The sequence below is a fragment of the Argiope bruennichi genome, chromosome X1 (genome assembly GCF_947563725.1).
Source record: "Argiope bruennichi chromosome X1, qqArgBrue1.1, whole genome shotgun sequence".
NCBI classification, from domain to species: Eukaryota; Metazoa; Arthropoda; class Arachnida; order Araneae; family Araneidae; genus Argiope; species Argiope bruennichi.
The window spans coordinates 19,666,119-19,685,380 of NC_079162.1; the positions used below are offsets into that span (position 1 = coordinate 19,666,119).

At 28.1% G+C, this 19,262-nt stretch overlaps 1 protein-coding gene across 3 annotated transcripts in view; it reads left to right on the forward strand.

Annotated features, from left to right (window-relative positions):
• LOC129958755 (CTTNBP2 N-terminal-like protein) overlaps positions 1-19,262 on the forward strand; it is a 43,145-nt gene that overhangs the window by 16,428 nt on the left and 7,455 nt on the right. For all 3 annotated transcript variants that reach the window (XM_056071419.1, XM_056071420.1, XM_056071421.1), the window contains exons 3-6: positions 5,635-5,736; positions 6,077-6,313; positions 9,095-9,379; positions 14,462-15,508. In XM_056071419.1, the coding sequence (XP_055927394.1) occupies positions 5,635-5,736; positions 6,077-6,313; positions 9,095-9,379; positions 14,462-15,508 (1,671 nt within the window). The remainder of the gene's footprint in view (positions 1-5,634; positions 5,737-6,076; positions 6,314-9,094; positions 9,380-14,461; positions 15,509-19,262) is intronic.

Here is a 19,262-nt window from a genome sequence, read left to right on the forward strand (position 1 = left end):
GTACAATTAATGCAAAAACTTTTTCTTAGAAACCAAATAAGTTTATACAAATTTTGAGTATAGAATATAGAATCCTTCATCAATAAAACGTTATGTATACTACTGAATGTTTTTCATAATTTTTGCGATGACACAGAAGATCTCTCATAACTTTTATTCAACAAAATTTTCTCTGATTCAAATAAAACTCAGCTTACTTTAATGAGAAAATAATTCTCAGGTTATAAGATTGATCATATATTGTTATACTTCTAATTATATTGCAGAAAAGAAAAGCAATTTTTAAAAATGAAAGCAACTTTGAAGTTTTCTTCATTGTTTAGTTGTAAAATTAAACTTCAGTTGCAAGTATATCAGATTTCAAAAAGTATATTAAAAGCGAACTTAAACAGAAACTTACTACTTATGAAAAAATAAACCTTGTCTTTATGCCCTTATCTTCAATAATAGAAGAAAAGTCCATGATGAAATATAAAAGTAGACAAAAAAAGTAAGTACAAAAATGAATAATCCAAAAGACAATCTTTTGAATTTTAAGATGAAGTAAAAACTCTCTCTGCTCTGTGATGATTTTGAAAGTTATAATAGAGAATATATATATATATATATATATCGTCAGTGCATTTTCCAAAATATATATTGACATCAAATATGAAGATTCTATTTGAAAAATTTAAAGTTCTTTTATCACAAAAATAGTATAGAAATATCTTTTATTACCTAAAATAGTATAAAAATTATTTTTACATCATTTGAAAATTCAAAAACATTTTGTCAATGACGTGAAATTTTATGCTGTATAATTTTTCTACTTTTAATTAAATTAAAAACATTTTGGCATTTTTAAATAATATATTTTATTTCTGAATCGAAATTCTTAATATTTTTCATTGTTTTTAATATTTAATCCCAGCATTTTTTTCCAATAATGCTGATTTAGGTAAACAATGAAAATGTTGTAAGTGTAAAGAAAAGGATTAAAAAGTTCATAAGTGAAATACAAGTAAACCATGTAGTGGATGTGTAAATTTCACAGTTACCATGTCAATAAATAATATATTAAAATTTTAAGATCTTTATTTTACTATGAAAAATGATTTTTCTTAGTGATATATTCAGAAATATAAATAAAGTCATGTATAAACTGTTAATAATTTTTGATTTTATAGTGAATAAACGTTAAAATTTTGAAAAAATATTCCGAAGTGTGCACCGATATCCTCAAATTATAAGTGCACCAAGTTTTGTAAAGCAACAGCACATACAGTCATCCTAATTATAAGTAGAGACAACCGCTGTTGGTTGTGAGCAGCCTGCATGTTTGACACCCTTATTCAACCAAATTTTGTTTTGAAAAAGGAAAATATGAGCCTAAATTTAGTTCAATAACAATAAAGAATTTCAAATTGCTTGAAAAATATAACACTTAAACCTCATTTTAGTGTTCATTTTTTCAGCATATTCGAATAATTTTTATCATAGTTTTAATATTTTGTAATGATTTTTTATTCCGTAATTGTTTTAAATGAAAGGTTTGCAATAACTTATTTTGTAATTTTTAAATCTTTTTTCAGTGAGCAGGCTTTTTTTTGGGGGGGGGACTCTATCCAGGGTACTGATAGGCTCCATTTTCAGAAAATAGTGAATTGAACTTTCCCTTTCCACTATTCAGGACATGTTGATAATGACACAAAACTAGTCCATGAAATTTCACCTGCAGTTTTTATCTCCCCTGAAGTATTTTGTTGTGATTATTGTGATATTGGGGAACCAATAAATCAGCTGCTATTTTGCAATTTCTTTTTCAGCATCCTTCTTGACAAGCTGCTTTGAATTGGATTTTTTTTCACTCGTTTCAGGAACTAAACGACTCCTATTTTAAAATCTTAAACAAAACAATTGTTTTTAAAGTTTGTAATTTTATGTCTTAACAGTTTTTGAATTTTTATATTCAATTTCTTAAGAGTGTTTAGAAACCTTAGCCCTGATTAACAGTAACCAATTATTACTTTAAATTTTTGGGAATATAAACAACTATTTTAGTCTTGCAATTTGGCAAATAAGACAGTGAAAATTGACAAATTTAACAAGTAAATTAAAATCATATTCAGTGAATTCAAATTGAAACCAGTAAGAGTGGTCCATCCATAACTTTCTCTTATACTCTCCTTTTAAATCTCCTTTGGCTATTATTATTTTGTTTTATGCACATTTATTCCCAACCAATTGAAAGCAAAATTTGATATAAAATTATAACTGTAGTCATAGCACATACCAAATTTGACATATTTAAGTCATTGAATTTTTATCGCTTTTACATGCTTCTAAAAGTGCAGACTGGTAGATGGTTAGCATCTTATTCTATTTATCTCAAAATTTGATATGCTTTGGATGTTTAATCTGTGTACCAAATTTTATCTATCTAGCTGTCACCGTTTTGTAATTACTGTGTTAATTTGTATTGAAACAACTGGACAGACAGATTTCCTTTGAATGTATTTTGCAGGAAATTATATAGAATCTACAAATTTACTGTATATTACTACATATATCAAATATCATTCGTCTAACTCAAAGTGTTTTTCAGTTATCTTTGCCACAGACAGACAAGTGGATAGATAGGTATTTTTCAAAATTTTAATTTTGAACTGAGGAAAATCTAAATTTTGACGTAATTTTCAAAATCTTGAGTTCAAATGTTTTGAAGATTACAATACTTTCTTTATATTATGTGTACAAGAAAGTAAGAACTCTGAAAAAAGGCAGAAAATGTCAGCTGTATCTATTAAAAACTTGAAATTCTAAGATATCTGATAGAATTAAATCAAGCTGTTAAAGAAATTAAAAAGAAACAATAAAACATGTTTAATTATTGCTTGTATATATTAAAATTCTTGCTTTTACTTTCTTCATGGAAAACAAAATTAAAACTGTCAGTAGAAACCAACTTAATATTAACAGAAGGGTACGAAAAGTATACGAGATTAAGCAGTGAAGAAAGATTAATATTTCGAGAAAACAATAGGGCTGACAAAAATGTTTTTTTTTATTAACTTTGAAAAATTATTAAAAATCAGATAAAAATAGTGAAACAATAAAACTGATGTCACTGCAATGCTTTGTTTTTTATTTAATTTTAAGATGGTGTAAAAATATTATTGTGTAGAGATTTGATCAGAAATTAGAAATATAATTTTAAAGATATCAGAGAAACATAACTTTTCACCACCACCCCCAGAACCAGTTAGTATTACGATAAATTCAAACAAATCCTTGATGTTCTGATATGTCAAATATTCAAAGGTTTAGTGAGAAAATTGAATAAATTAAAAGAAAAATTTGCAAAATTTTTGTGTACATAGTTAATAAAATTAATGACATTTATATTCTCTCTCTCTCTCTATGTATGTATATATATATATATATATATACAATTTTTTTCAAACAAATTGGTATGCTAATAAAGTGGCTATTCAAAAAATTTTATAGTTTATGCAATGAAGGTGCTTTAATAAGATTTTTTAATAAGAAAATTGCATAAAAAAAACATTTCAAATAACTTATTTTCAGTGTTTCTGAAAAATAATTTGCATTTACTGGTGTTATTCTATGTTAATATAAATAAGTCATTTTGACTATGTATATATGAATATTCCATATTTCTCAAACAACTGCTGCGAATTCAATCAAATTCTGCACATTTATTATTTAAGATTGTAAATAGCATTGTCAACTTTTCAATGATCAGTCAATAGTTAACAATGATCAATAAGTAATATTTTCAATTATCTTTTTAGCGATGAATAATGTTTGGGAGGGTCAGAATTCTAAGGAATGACCAACCTTCACTATGGGTTTAAACTTTTTTTTTAATGTGTTGATTTAGCAATCTTTACTCAGATCTACCCTTAATGTCCTGCTCTTTATTTTCAGTTTCGCTAACACTCGTTTTATATAATAGTGTAAATGTTTATAAAGTCTAATTTTTCCGAAACACCACAAATACTTCAAAAATTGCACTTCAATAACGAATCTGAGCATGCCTCCTTGTAGTGTAGTACACCTTGGATCATGTGAAATCTGCTACCCAGGTGTAACGGAGTGCTTTTTGTATTCATATTCTAGAGATTTCACTGATTTTCGCGCTTCACTGCAATGCTGACTTATCCCACTTCCCAGAGTTCTAGCGGCGCAGTGTTCCAGGTGATGGAACACCCCTAAAATCAAAACGATAAGTACAATCTTCATGAAATTTAACCTGTGTACTCCTGTAGGCCTAAATAGGTTATTAACAAATATTTTTTTGTGTAAGTTTAAAATTTAAAGGGCAGTGCGTCGCAAAGGGTTAACAAAAATTTATTCTCAGGGTTATTTTATGAGAAATCTATTTGTGACGTTAAAAAAAAAGGTGTTGCCGTAGGAAATTTCGAAGTTTGTTTATTTTTAAATATGTAGACAATCCTTTATGAACATTTTGGGCACAACACCTTTTAATTTACGTCACTAGCTTTAAATATGTATTTTTAGTTTTCATATTTGATAATTAACGGCAAAATTAAGCTAGGTGGATTTTTTCCCCCCTCCTGCGACTGTGTATAAATTATTAGGTTTTTATGATGTTTGCACTCACATCTTAAACAGCCTAATTTTTTAAATTATGAAAAACATTAGAATGTTTTTCCTAAAAAATTTTAAAATGAAACTTGGAAAAAAAATGTTTTCCCCTTATCTTTTCAAGTGTTATACATGAAATAATTTTTTAAACAATCTTTCAAATGTTTTTTTTAGGAGAAACGAGTTATTGATGAATAAATTAATTTTAGTGTAAATAGTAGAACTGATGTTTTTTAAATCTCAAAACCAAAGATAATAAGCCTAAATTTTACTGTTTGTTATTCTTTTTTGATTAACGTGTTAGCTGTCAAATAATTTGTGTTTTACCGCTCTGCGTTTTATGAAGTAATATGTAACTTACATCTCTATTTGAAAATAAAATATTGACTCCCCAGAAGAAGGGGGTTGGGATTTTTTTTTTTTTTTTTTTTTAATAGGAGAGCTACTATGTTAGTAGAAACTTGAATTTAATTTTTATAAAGAAAATTTAGTTATTTAAAATATAATTATAGGTACTTAATGTTGCTCTTTATGGAAAAAGAAAAGGATCTCATTAATCTTCTAATAAGCATTATTTTATATGTATTGTTTAAAATGGTACTAGGTATGACTGTTATTAATGCTTTTCATATCGTTTTGTCAGATATTTGGTGCAAATATAATTTGTTTATATCTGCACAATTTATATTGTGTGAAATTCATGATTTAATCAAAGTCAGTCGTCATAATTTTTTTTTAAATTATGCAATTAAAATCAAGATTATTTGATAAAGCCACCAGTATATCCAAACATTACCATCTGTATTGATCTTTCACTAGTTGTACCAAAAATGATGGGCAATTTCTGTCTACAATAATGAAACTTCAAAAAACAAATCCTGGAAATGAAGCTTTTTGATGCTTTGTATTTATTTACTTTTTGATAGAAATACTTTATTTCTTCATACCAACTTTCCTTCCTTTTTCTGTTTCCAAGATGAATTTTTGTGCATTTAATATTTGTGTTTATGTTATTTTTAGAGACATCCAAAAATGGAGCTTAGTAAACCTGATCTGTTGCAACTCTTGGGAGTTTTAGAAGGAGAGCTGCAAGCGAGGGAGATAGTCATAGCTGTACTTAAGGTACTACAGTATACATTCAAATAAGTTTTGAAAGCATGACACATTTCAATGGAAATACTGATTTTTTTAGCATTTTCAGGTTCAAATTTTATCATTCATGAGATCAATTAATTTTCTTTTATATAATATATTTTCAAAATTTTAAATATTCCAAGAAATTTTTGTATTTATTTTTATTTAGCATACTTTGTATTTATGCTTGGTACAATTCATTATTTATGAAGTTAAACTTTGTTTGTTCCAAGCCAAATTTCCATTGTTTGTTCATGTTTTAGTTTAATTCCAATTGCTGTTTTAAAAAAATGGAATTTTTATAATATTTTTTTCTCCATGTTCATAGGCTGAGCAAGTGAAGCAATTGTTATATCCTAAAAGGAAATCAACAACTGCAAATGATCCTTGGGCAGCTCTACAGCGGGATTGCTTAGGAGCATTTGATGCTACGTTTGATGAAACAGCTGTTAAAAATTTGTATGGAATGCAGCTATCTACTTTAGAGAACTTTTTAAAGCAGTATAAAATTGCTCAGACTAAATTGAAACAGCAACTACAAGAAGCAGAACAACGGTGTGAAAAGGTAATAAGAATGTGTAAAGTTCAGAATGAATTCATTTATGTTTTGTTTCAGGCTCTTAGGATGGGTACACTTAAGATGTTATAAACCGCTACCTATTTTAAATCCCCACAAATTTTAGAATTTCTGTCCTTTTTCATTTTTGATTTTCTGCTGTTTTACATTTCTTAATATATTTCTAGTCTCTTTCATTTTGAAACGTTTATTTCTTAATATAAGATTTAATTTCTTCTATTTAATTCATATGCAGTTTTAGAAGCTCTTGGTGTGTTGTAGCAATTTACTAAAATTTATCTCAAAAACCATTTTTGCCATCTATTATAATCTTTTTGTCTATTTTGGATGGCGACAGAACCGCGAAATCAGGAACTTTTATAGAATTTGAGAAGTTAGGGGAATTCATAAAAATATCTATAAAGGAGGAAAAATTATGGATGAGAACATTTCGCTTCAAGCATGTGCGCGATCGCCGATTTCATTCTGTCATTTCTCTACGCCCGAGCTTAATGTAGCCAAAACTATCATAGCAACAGCAAACATGTGCAGCTTTCTTTCAAGGGTATAACTACTTTTGGAATCTCAAAAAAAGAGTGATAAGCTGGTGGATGCTTCTGGCAGCAATTTTATTCAGCAATTTTCAGAAAGATCGGTTTTCATTTTTCAAAAAACAGAGATCAATAATTTTGGGACGACGTGCTCTTGCATTGATGCTATATCATTTTTAAAAATGATAATGATTACTATAGCAACAGTAATGTTGAGTGAGATTTTTCAATAAATATAGATTGTCTGTTTGAGAATATGAAAGAACAAATACTTACTGCAAGAAGAATTGTTTGACAACATTCAAGCAGATGGTGGAATAAGTAATTATGAAGTGTCGATTACTTGATTTTAGGTGTGAAGAGTTATTAACAAAATATGAAGAGTTTAAAGAAAAGAAAAGAAACGATAGGAAAAAAATAGGAAGAAACGACAGAAATTTAAGAGGGAAGGAGAGGTAGAGTATCAGCTCAAAAAATAAAATAATAATAATTCTTCAGATAGAAAAGAGACTTGAGGAAGAAATTGCAAACCTTAGAAATGGTTATTTTAAACCATTATCTTTTATTGTTACTCTAATAATTGGTCTTTCAATTTTGAAATTAATGATTTATTATTATTTGTGATGTTTTGTATTTTAATTTTAATAGGAAGCATTTGTTTTTTGTTACTTGAGTTATCTTTAAATTAGCAACTTGCAAATAGCATTAATTATAATAATAAATAGAATAAAAAATTTTTTATTCATTTATAAAAACGTGCGTTTTTGATTCGAGGGCGTAATTTCTTATGATTAACTAATCATAAGAAAAAATTTAAATTAATTAATTCGGCAGTTCCTTTTATTTAAATCTTTTATATAATATTATAGTACTGTTTTTATATTTATGCTGCATGTAATCCTGGTACTAATGCGAAGAGCACTAATTATTCATTAAATTGTTTTAAAATTTTGAGTGAGGATGCTGATAGCTTTTTATTAACATCATTTCATATTGCAAAATATAGTTTTAATATTTATTAGAATTCATATGCAGTTTTAGAAGATATGTTTTAATTTGCAGCATTTTTTTCTAAATAAAAAAAATAATATACTATTTTAATGGCGTTTTTTAGGATGTTCATTTTATTTTTTAAAGATTAAATTTCACGTAAAAAAACTTTTTAAATAAACATATAAAAGTTTTTTTTAATAATGTATATTTTACATATAGAGTTATTTTAAGAAGAGAAAAAGCCAGTAAGCTAATATAACTTGTAATCGTAAGTCACGGGGAATGTTGCAAATTTACTCTAAGAAAAAATTTTCACAATTTCTGTAGCTATTCTGTATTGTTTGCTTAGTTATTCTGTATTAGAAAAAAGACAGTGTATGTATTCAAGATTGAAATAGCACTAGTAAAACAGGGAAAAGAAAGCAAAATTTGAAAATTTCCATGAAAACCGGGAAAGTACAGAGAATTTTAAATTGCTTAGTTTCTTGAGGTGTTTTTTCATTTAAAAAATAGTGATCTCTGAACATTGAAAGAATAAAAGATCGTATCTATAGCATCAAAAACGACACAACTCCATTCACGACTGTGTAATCGTGGAAACTCGCGCCTTTTCTTCTCGCCCCCCCCCCCCGCTTTTTTATATAAATCAGTTTAATTTTGAGACAAAGTTTCGAATACTGTAGTTCTCTTTCCATGAGATTCTGGAATTTGCGGGAAACTGCTATAATTGCTTGAGAGAATAGAATAAATTCTCTGGCGAGAATGGAAGCATTCAATTTGCGAAAGCATCGCAGAGGTGTTTAGTCGCTCTCACGTGGATTTCTTGGAAGAGTTTTATTGAGTGTGTGTTATTTGAGAAATTGTGAGGATATTCATATTTGATCTGCTATTTCCTGTGTTCTGATTTTTAATACTTGTTTCTTTCCTCTCCTATTGTTTAATTATTTTTAGTGTAAAATTTGAGAAGAAAGGAAGGTTTTAATCTTTTTCCAGTTAATGAACCTAACATGATATTTGTCCCCCCCCCCTCTTTTTTACCTTAATTGATGCTTTTTAAGTGTCTGTCTCATAAACTTTTCACACTTTAATTCAGTTATTTTGGAGATTTTCTCTTGAAACAGTGAGGTCAGTGCATATTTCTATCATTCTAAATTTTGGCCCTCATAAAAATTATTAGATTTTTTTAAAAAATATATATCAATACCGCATCGTTATCTCTAGTTTGAAATGTGCTTTCTTTTAATAGCTTCTTGCTGAGTTAGAAGACGAAAAACGGAAACATGCTCAAGACACTGCTCAAGGAGATGATGTAACATATCTCTTGGAAAAAGAACGTGAACGTTTGCATCAAGAAAATGAATTTGAACGTCAGCAGAACAGATGCATGGAGAAAGATATTAAGTGTTTGCAAGAAACGCTGGAACAAGAAAGATTAAGACAAAAGCAAATTGTATTGTTGCTACTTGCAGAAAGAAAGAGATTAATATTTCGATATGCTGAAGAAAAACAAAAATGTGACCGATTGTCTCAGGTAACATTTTTCCAGTTCTATTAAACTATTATTACTGAGAGTTTTTAAACCTTTCTAAAGAAAGTATAATTTCAAATTGAAATTTTTTTTAGAATTAATTACATGTTCCTATTTCATAATAATTATATTATGTCATTTATATAATTTGATGAATTGTGTTCCGTGAAAACCAGACTCATATTTACTGTAAAATTTCTTCCCTTCTCTGTTAGTCTCATGGTTGGGAAGAGAGTTTTGCGTATTTTTGTAATAGCTGCCAGATCAATGATCCCCGACTTTTGCAACAAAATTGAAAAGTTCTCGGAAATACAATAATCATAATTATAACTCAGTTAGACTCGAAATTTACAAGTTTTTCTTAAAAAATGGTGTCGGGCATTTATATTGATTTACAAACCAATATCTGTTAGACTTATTAAAAAAATTAATTGTATTTTATAACCTGATATACATAGACAAAATAAATAAGTACAATTCTTTTCACGAGATCAATTAATTTATCTTAAATCAAAATTTACGAAAAAAAAAAATTTCTATTAAGGAGTAAAAATAGAACACATAATCACAATTTCTCACTACCCGTTTCGGAAGGGCACCAACTGTACTTATTTAAAAGATTCAGTCTTAAAAACCATATTTAATAAAATTCCCATCAAAATTTTTTTTAAACCACTGCGTAAAGTACATGTTACAACTAGCTACGAGCTCCCCTAGTATGAAAAAACAACGAACATTCAATTTGCGAAGGCATCGTGGTGGTGTTTAATCTTTCAAGTGAGTTTCTAGAAGAGTTTGTGTATTATTTGACAAATTGTGATCGTATTCATATTATGTTCAAGAATTTTTTTTAAACAAAACAACTAATTCTGTATTTTATACAGATTTGAGGGATAAAAATATGAATCTTGATTTTGTTGAATGGATTAGAAAAGTTTCGCAAAATTCTTTGTTACGTATTGCTCACTTTGTAAGAAGACAATAAGCTTAAGTAATAAATAAAAATAAGTATTTACTAGTCATGTCAGAATAGCAAAACATGCAAAATTGCATGCAAGTTCAAAAAAGTCATCCTTGATATTGGTCTTTGTATCTGAAAGGAATATAGGAGAAGATGACATGTCAAGTCCGATAACGTTAAATTTGAAAATAAGCAAATTTCGAACTTTTAAGTTAAAGAACACAAATTTTAAGCTGATGGGCATTAAAACGTGGTGCATCACATTCGTCCTTGAACGCATTCAATGATATATCGGACATATTTTCACATATGTTTGCTGATAGTCAAATAGCCAAAATGTAGGTCGTCCAAAAATATCATTCATTATTTGTTACAGATTAGCTCCATTTGTTCATCTATCTCTTAAGTATTTTTTAAACAATAAAATATTTGTAATATGATTTGGTGAAGCAGCTTATTTTTGATGGAGCTTAATGATCCTAGAAATCTTAAGATTGAAAAAAAAAAAAAAATACTGATATTGGAAGATTGATTATAAGTTACTTGATTACTAGTGAAGTTACTGAAGCTGAAAAAGGGGCTTTTTAGCAGAGTATTCTATATTTGTAAAGAATACTTATGTCTAAAAAATTTTCTGTTTTAAAAGCTGCATCTTTTTTAAATCCACATTTATTGAAAAACAGTGCATTATTATGTGAAAACCGAATATGGGCATAATTATAACTCAATTTGGCTGAATTGCTTGAACTTCTCTATTCCAAAGCAGAAATATCCTTGAAATGTTCAGAATGTGCAATGATCCAGTTTGAAATTTTCCTGAAAAAAGTGGAAGGAACAGCTTGATTCATTTAATGACAAAAATTCCTTTAGATGATTTCTATTGTCGTGTTTTGAAATCCAAATAATTTCCTGATTTTTGGGAAATTGTAAAATTTTTGTGTTGTCGCATAGCAATGCAGCTATAGAAAATGGATTGCTTCAGTATGCTAAATTAGCATATGCGAATTATTATAAAGCTTTAGAAAGTAGAAAAAAATTTAAAGAAAAGGAAAACAACAAATGCTAAGAAACATTGCAAATGAAATTGTTGCAAAATATAAAAAAAAAAAGGGGAAGGAAAGGAAAGAAAATTAAATTGATGACTAAAAATTCTGCTGAAATTTCAGAAATAGATGCCAAAATATATGAATTGGAAAAAATAAATGAATTAAGATAAAAAGTAATCTTGCTTCGTAATGTTTTTTGTTAAGTAATCATTAAATTGTTTGTATTGTGATAGCAAAAAATATTATTTTGTGTTTTGTTTCACCCGAGTTCTTAATGATGTGCGACTTACAATTGAAGAGCATGAGAGGTAGTCAATGTCTTTTCAATCACCACTTAATTTGTCAATTTTGTCTTGCCAAATTCTAAGTAATACTTAGGGTATTTTTTTTTTTTTCTCTATGTAAATACAACATTCTTTTAAAATGCTATTGTTTCGAGTAATGTTGCTTTCTTTCCTTGCTTTTTCCTCTCATTAAAACTGTGGGATATTATTGTTCCTAATAACTAGCACATGAGTGCTGATGACATATTTCCTGTTACATTATACATACTTACAGGGAAAATGCAAGGAATTTTTTTTTCTAGATTTGAGTGGCAACTTTGTTGCAGTATCATAAACAATATTTTGAACATGCAGAAGTTTCTTGAATGCAATTTTTTGGATGTTTAATACTGTATCGTTCTTAATATCTGTTATTTCTGCTACATAAAAATGATCATTTTTTTTTGTAATCTTTTTTAAACAAAAATTCTTTCTTTTATTAGTATCATTTATTACAACTGCTGTAGAACTTGTGTCATCATTGGAATCAAGGATTTCTATTGTCTGATAACTCTTAAGATGCAGATTTTTTTTGCAGATCAAACGCAGATTTTTTTAAATAGTTTTCTGTTAGCTATTCAAATTGCATGTTGTTGTCCTCCAATTTCTTTCTCTTTTGAGTATCTGATTCATCTCCTGGTTTTCGGTGACCACCTCAGCTAGGCAGCGGCAAAGTGCTGAACAGGGGCATTATTTTCTTCTTTATAGAGTACTGTCCAAACATAACCTATATTAGAATATGTACTAATTAATTCCATATTTACGAAATTAATTTTCCTACAAAAATCAGTGCCTTTGCAGTATTTTTCTTTTTATTCCCAAATTGCCATGCTACTGTCCAGACTGAGACTTCATTCTTCATAATGCTTCTGTGGCCAAGTTACATTATCTGTATTAACTTTGGATCTCTTACTCCCATCATGATTTCTAGGCATCTATATATATAATTATGAATTTATAATTAAAGAGGAATGCTGGTAAATTAGAAATTTGCCATACAAAAGTGGGTAAATGTTGGAAATTTGATTAAAATATGGTAGAAACCTTATTTCAAATTATACATTTGCTTTTAATAAATAATAAAAAAAATTGCCCTTAATAATAATATATAAAATTGCCTTTTTTCGTAAGTTTTCATGTTTGTTTAAACAAATTAATAATCTGTAATAATGATAGTGAATATTTGTTGTAAGTTGAGCACATTGAAAATTCCTGAGCAAGGCATATACTCTTTCCATTTATAAAACATTAAGCTATAAAAAAAATGATGAAATCAAAATGCTTTAAATAATTAAGGCCTTTCTTCTATTTGTTATGAAAACATTTCAAAAATAACAATACAAAGAATATGATTGTTGTTGTATCTGGGAACAAGACTATGTAATTTCATACAAAATGTCTTCTACTGAAAACTCATATAGAGAAAGGACTTATTTAATATTTCAGTTAGTACTTAATGTTACAAATATAATTATATACTAGAATTCATAGAAAGTATTTGACTTACCTTTACAAAAGAATAGACTGCCTACAAATCAGATGCTTAAACTTATCTTTTCAACTATCTTCAACATTCTCAACTAGATCTACATCATTTTTTGGCAGATATAATAAATTCTTTGCTTGCCAATTTTCCATTCTATTTTTAAGCTATTCCCAATAATCAAATAGCTAAAAAAATGAGTAAGATAGGAAAGTTCTGTATTATGCATCACACAAATATCAGATTTCTGTAGCTGTCTTTAACTGTAAGGCAAATAATGATTTTGTTTTACTCTTTATTACAAAATATGACCGATTTTTATTTATTTGTTGTCAATTTGTTGTATACTCTGTACTTTTCACCAATATAGCTAATTACATATTATTTTTCAAATATACATCATTTTTATTAAACTTGCTTTTTTTTTTTTTTTTTACTGTGTTAAATCTGTTTAGTAAAAAATTGCAAGAAGCCAATTTTCCTTCTGAAAGGGCAGGGGGTGAAATGAAAAAATTAATGAAAATATTGGGCAGTTCTGCCAAGGGTACTGAATTACCTCAAAATGGCTCTGATTTTCTTTAAAAGATGTAAGAAAACTATTTAACAAAAGGATTAATTAATAGAAGTAGGTAGTTCTGTATAATATGTATGAAAGCTTCTAGTGCTAGTAGGCTACTATATGAGACTTCCTTTTCTTATAATCTGTTTTTCCAATCCCAACATAATAGCAGGTAATTATTCAAATTATTTAATGGTCTTGATGCTGAGACTAAGGGATATTCATTGTTAATGCATGATGAAAAGAAATGTATCCAATTTTGTCTGTTGTGTAAACTTTATTAACAAATACTCAGATTGAGTTTTGCCACAATTATCAGGTCTTCAAAGAATTCATAAGTGTTTTTAATATTAGTGTGTATTCATATAAAACAGAATATTGTAAACAATTTATCAATGTCAAAAGATTGTAGTGAATTGGGATGCGCGAGGATAGAACCTGAGACCTTGTTATTAGCAGTCCAATAACATGACCATGATACAAAAGCAATTGCTCGTGCAGCGTAGTAGTTGTTAACTGGCTTATAAGCTATTCACTACAAGATTTAATGGAAACAAACAAACAAATATAATTACATTTTTTGAGAATGCTTAATAATTGTGTGCTGAGATTAAACATTTGTTAATTGACTTTCTGTTTATGGATTAATTAATTTCAATACATAAATAGCATTGTAAAATTTAAAAAATAATTTGTTGAATTCTTTTTTGCAGATACTTTGCGATGAAAAAGGAAGAATTGCTGACATGGTTGATGGATTAGAAGAGGAAAGCAAGAAATCTTTGCAGATGGAAGCAGAACTGGAAAGACAGTTGTGTGAATTTGAAATAGAACGAGAACAGTTTAAAGCAGATATAGCAGAATTAGAATCAAGGAACAATGAATTGACTCTTGAAATTCAAAGGCTGCAGGAGGAAATCTCAGAATCTCAAAAACAAGCTGCTAATTCTAGTCTTAGTTCACAATCTCAGTTGGGAGAAGGAGTAAGAAGTACTATAGTTACAATGGTTTCAACTCCTCCTATTCGAGCTGTTCCCACAATTTCTCCAACTGTAAGTCCACCTCGAGGTGTTGCACGTGCTGTTTGCCCTAAAACAGGACCTGCTCCTGCTACGCCTGCTAAGCCACCTGGCCTAATACCACAAGCACCTACCAAAATTACTCCTGGTAAACCAGTTTATTCTACTTCAAGTGCAGTTTTATCACCTTTGTGCAGTCCTCCTTTAGCCACATCTGGATTAAAAACTACATCCAAAACTATAAAACCTAGTTCTCCCGCTCCTTTAGCTTCACCTTCTGTCCCTGAAAATGTAGGAACTTTACTTCAAGTTGTCCCTCCTGGTCCCCAATATGCCGAAAATCCTCTGTCACCACCAGAAGGTGAAAAAATTATAAGTGATTCAACATCACCATCAAACACTAAAGCTTATGGAACTATTAAAAGCGCATCTGCTGTTCCAGTGCATAAAGCAGGAACAGCACTATCTCCAAATGTCACAGCAAATGCAAAAAAATTGTCTGTCGGAAGAGGAGCTCCTCCTCCCATTCCTCCAAATAAACCAGTATTACCACCTCAAGCTCTTCACAGGAAAGATACTGGGTCTAAGCCACCTGTTCCACCAAGATCTGATATTACACCTGAAAATGCACCTGATAAGAATGCACAGAGATGTACTGTATCTACCCGCTTTCTTAATATGTCTAAGGCAGCTGCTGATGAATCTCCTGGAAGTGTTACTGTAGAAAAGGATGAGACACAGGTGGGTGTTTCTAATGAGAGAAGTTCAATTGCTTCAGAAGCTGCAACTTCTGATAACACTTTTGAATCTGAAGTATTAGTCCAGGAATTGGCTGATTTTCAGCAAATTCTTGTTTCAATGGCATCTAATAAAAGCTTTAATTCATTAAATTCAGATTAAGCTTTATTGGTTAAGTTTATTACAAATTGTTGAAATGATTTTACATATAAATTTTTATATTTCGTAATTCTAAAATTAATTTTTGTTATATGGGTATAAACAATACATTCAAAGTATTCTATGTTTTTTAAAATAGTGTTGAATGTATGAGACAATTTAAACTGTTGTGGAATCTTAATAAGATTTCTGATCTGTTGATGTGTCAGCTTTGCAATGATCTTCATTCTGTTTTCAAATATGGCTTTTACCCGTATATATAGTTAGAATGCAGAAAGAATAAACTCTTTAAAAGTGCTAACCAAATTCTGACATTTTAAGTAGGCAGATCCAGTTGCAAATAAGTTTGAATTATTGTGATTCCTTGACTTATGATCTCTGCGGTTAAATGTGACAATATTTTTTTGGTTCCCTTAACTAATCTATGTTTTACCCCATTATTTATTTATTTTTTCATTAAATAATATCTGGCATATTCTTAAAAATAGCAAAAGAATAGGAAATTTTAATAATTGATTTCATAAATTCATTCCCAGTGAGGTAAAGTGTCCAAATGAGATTTGAATATCACACATATATTTTATTATAAATTATTAATGTTTAAAGAAACAAAGCTCATAGTTTTTCACTGATTATAGTGCTAATTTTTGAAAAATTGCACTTAAAGCAGTGTTGTATAGTTAAATACTATACTTTTCTAAAGTTTGGGGCATATGGGTCTTGTGCTTGAAATAGATACTAGTGTTCAAATGAAGCCTGAATTAACTGTTATAAAATTATGAAGTGTTTGGTTTTGATTACGATACATGTATTTAAAAAAAAAAATTGCTTTTTAATCTCTGCTTTCTTTTTCATATATTTCTCTAAATTGTGTAATATGTTTGTGTCTGAATTCATTTCTCTTAATTTGTTTCATTTTAATTTGCAAATTTAATGTGTTTTTTTTAATCCTCTGGTTTATTGTTGCTCAGTTTGTAATTGAAACCATTTTTATTTTTATCATTTATTTTTATATTGTATGATGGTTTAAATCTTTTTTTTTTCTTTTTAAATTAATGTTTTCAATTTCACTTAGTTCATTTCTAAATACTCCTGTAAAAATTAGGATTTGTTGCTTAAATTTGGCTCTGTTTTTTTTTTTTTTTTTTTTTGTTTTTTTGTTTTTTTTTTTTTTTTTTTTCCCCATGGCTATATTTTTTATTTGATTGCATACATTCTTATTAATGGCTTCTAATTTAAAAATCTCGTTAATGGCTTCTAATTTAAAATATGTCCCTCAGGGTGCGTATTGTCATGAAGTATTTAAATTTGAAAACCAATTTTAAGCACTTTAAAAGCTTTTTATTTTGTTTTGTTTTCCCACACGTTATATATAATAGTTCGAAATCATGGTTGTAAAAACGTATTTACCGGTGTATCAAGAAAGAAAACCTACAGAATGGAAGAATTTGTTAAAGGGAATCCAAGGTGAACTAGATCCAGGGATTCCAACACATATTAAGACCCTTTATTTACCCACTCACTCCTTTTTCAGCAATGTGCATTGCCATTTACTGAAATACTGGAATAGTTGTCCAGAAGGGGCAATAGGAAATATGCACTGTGCCATATTTGTTGTGATTCGAAAAATGTTCAAACTTCAATTTTTAGTGTTTTAGATATTGAAAGATTTATTTAAGTTGTGACTGGTAATTGTGAAAAGAATGTGCACATTGGTCTGATCAATAGAAAATGAGAATACAGCAGGATGAATTTGGTGCACTAAAGAGATACATTTTCGCCAGTGAAATCTCTCTTTATGTATAAAGTTTTGTTAGGATTGACAGAACAATAAACTTCAATAAACCTTTCAAATTTGAAGCATGAAATTTGCGAAGTTATTTCTTGGATGTTAGAAGCCCTCTAAGAACAGATATTTCAAAATTTGGATTAGAAGTATACTTAAAAAAATAATTGCAATTTTATCTGTTTTCACCATAACATCAAGGTATATTTAAAAAAAAAAAAACATTAAAATTATTCTTACACCATTTTAAAGGTTAAAAAAATAGGTTTTCTATTATACCAATTTCGTTTGAATGAATACATTTTTTCTTCTTCAGTTTTAATAATTTTTCAAAAATTAGTTTTAGATATCTTAGCAATTATTTTTATTATAATTAAATTCAAAACAATGTCATTGCTCCTTCTAATTGTTGAGCTGCGTTATTTTATCGCTTTTAACGTCATAATAAAAGGGGGGGGGGGTAATTTCTTTGCTTTAATTTTTAAAAAAATTTAAGTAGTTCATTGAATAAGATTCTTTATTTGATGAATTTGTTAAATTTGGAAATAATTGATATATTGTCTGGAAAAAAAATGCTTCACTTGGCATTTTATTTGATTTCTATTTTGCTTTTAACTACAGGGCTGGCGTCTTTTTAACTTCACTAATTGGTTTCTTTTGTTAATGGAAACTAGGAATAGTTAAATGATTTTCATTTCGTCATAAAACAAATAACCACGTTTTTCTATAGTTTTTTTTAAAATCTGAAATAAGACAGTTTTATTTACTTTCGCATGTAGTATAAAAAAGCACGTCGTTTTTCTTTTCTTTTTTTTTTAACTTCATGAAATTATTCCCATTATTATAAAAATTAGGATTTGTTAAATCTTTCATTCCTCCCTAAAATATATAATCACGCTTTTCTGTAATTTTTTTAAAGTTGTTTTTTTTTTTTTTTTTTTTTTTTTTTCCATACTGTAAAAAGAAAAGTCTTTATTAAGCTTCAGAAATAAGAAGAGATAAAAGTTTTTTTATTATCTGACCATTTCTGAACGCCGCTATTCTTTTTTTAAAGCAAATATTTAGAACCTAGTATTGTATTATCGCTAAATTTGATGATGGTAGCTATTCCAGAATGCGTTAGTTATTAGTTTTATAAGACTGCAAATAAAATTACTAAATATAGTGAGTTAATGCAGTAGGAAATTTATACTTTCCATCATAGCCATATCGAATCGTATTTTTTGTTGCATAATTAAAAATGAAATACAAAATTTTTGATCATACTGTGCTTCTGTATCACTATTGACATTTTTAGTATTGGTACAACCATCTAATGTTAATTTTAAAGTATTGTTGAAAAATATTACAGATCTTTATTGTTAATCTTATGAAAGTTGACTTAATTTTTTTATTATTGATATTTTTTATTTTTATTTTTCATTTTTAAGATCAATTTTATTTCATTTATTTCTTTTGTCAAAATTAAAAAGACATAATTTGTTTTCAAAAAAGTATTACAAGGAAGACGTGCAAATACAGAAATAAATATTAAAATTTAAAGAATACATATTTTAAATTTTTTTTTCAATAAAAACTATGCATTATTATAATACAGAAAACATACTATGCTTAGAAAATATGCAGGTTTACATATGCATGTGCAAAGGTGCTTAGTTTTTTTTTTTTTTCCCCTACTAAGATGGGTGTTTAAAAGTGCTTAATTTTTGAGTAATGTCTTATTATGCACCCTGTCTCCATTGTGCAATATAAAAATTGTTTGTAAAAACATATTTTGTTTGAATAATCTTTCATCACTTCATTCAGGTTTAT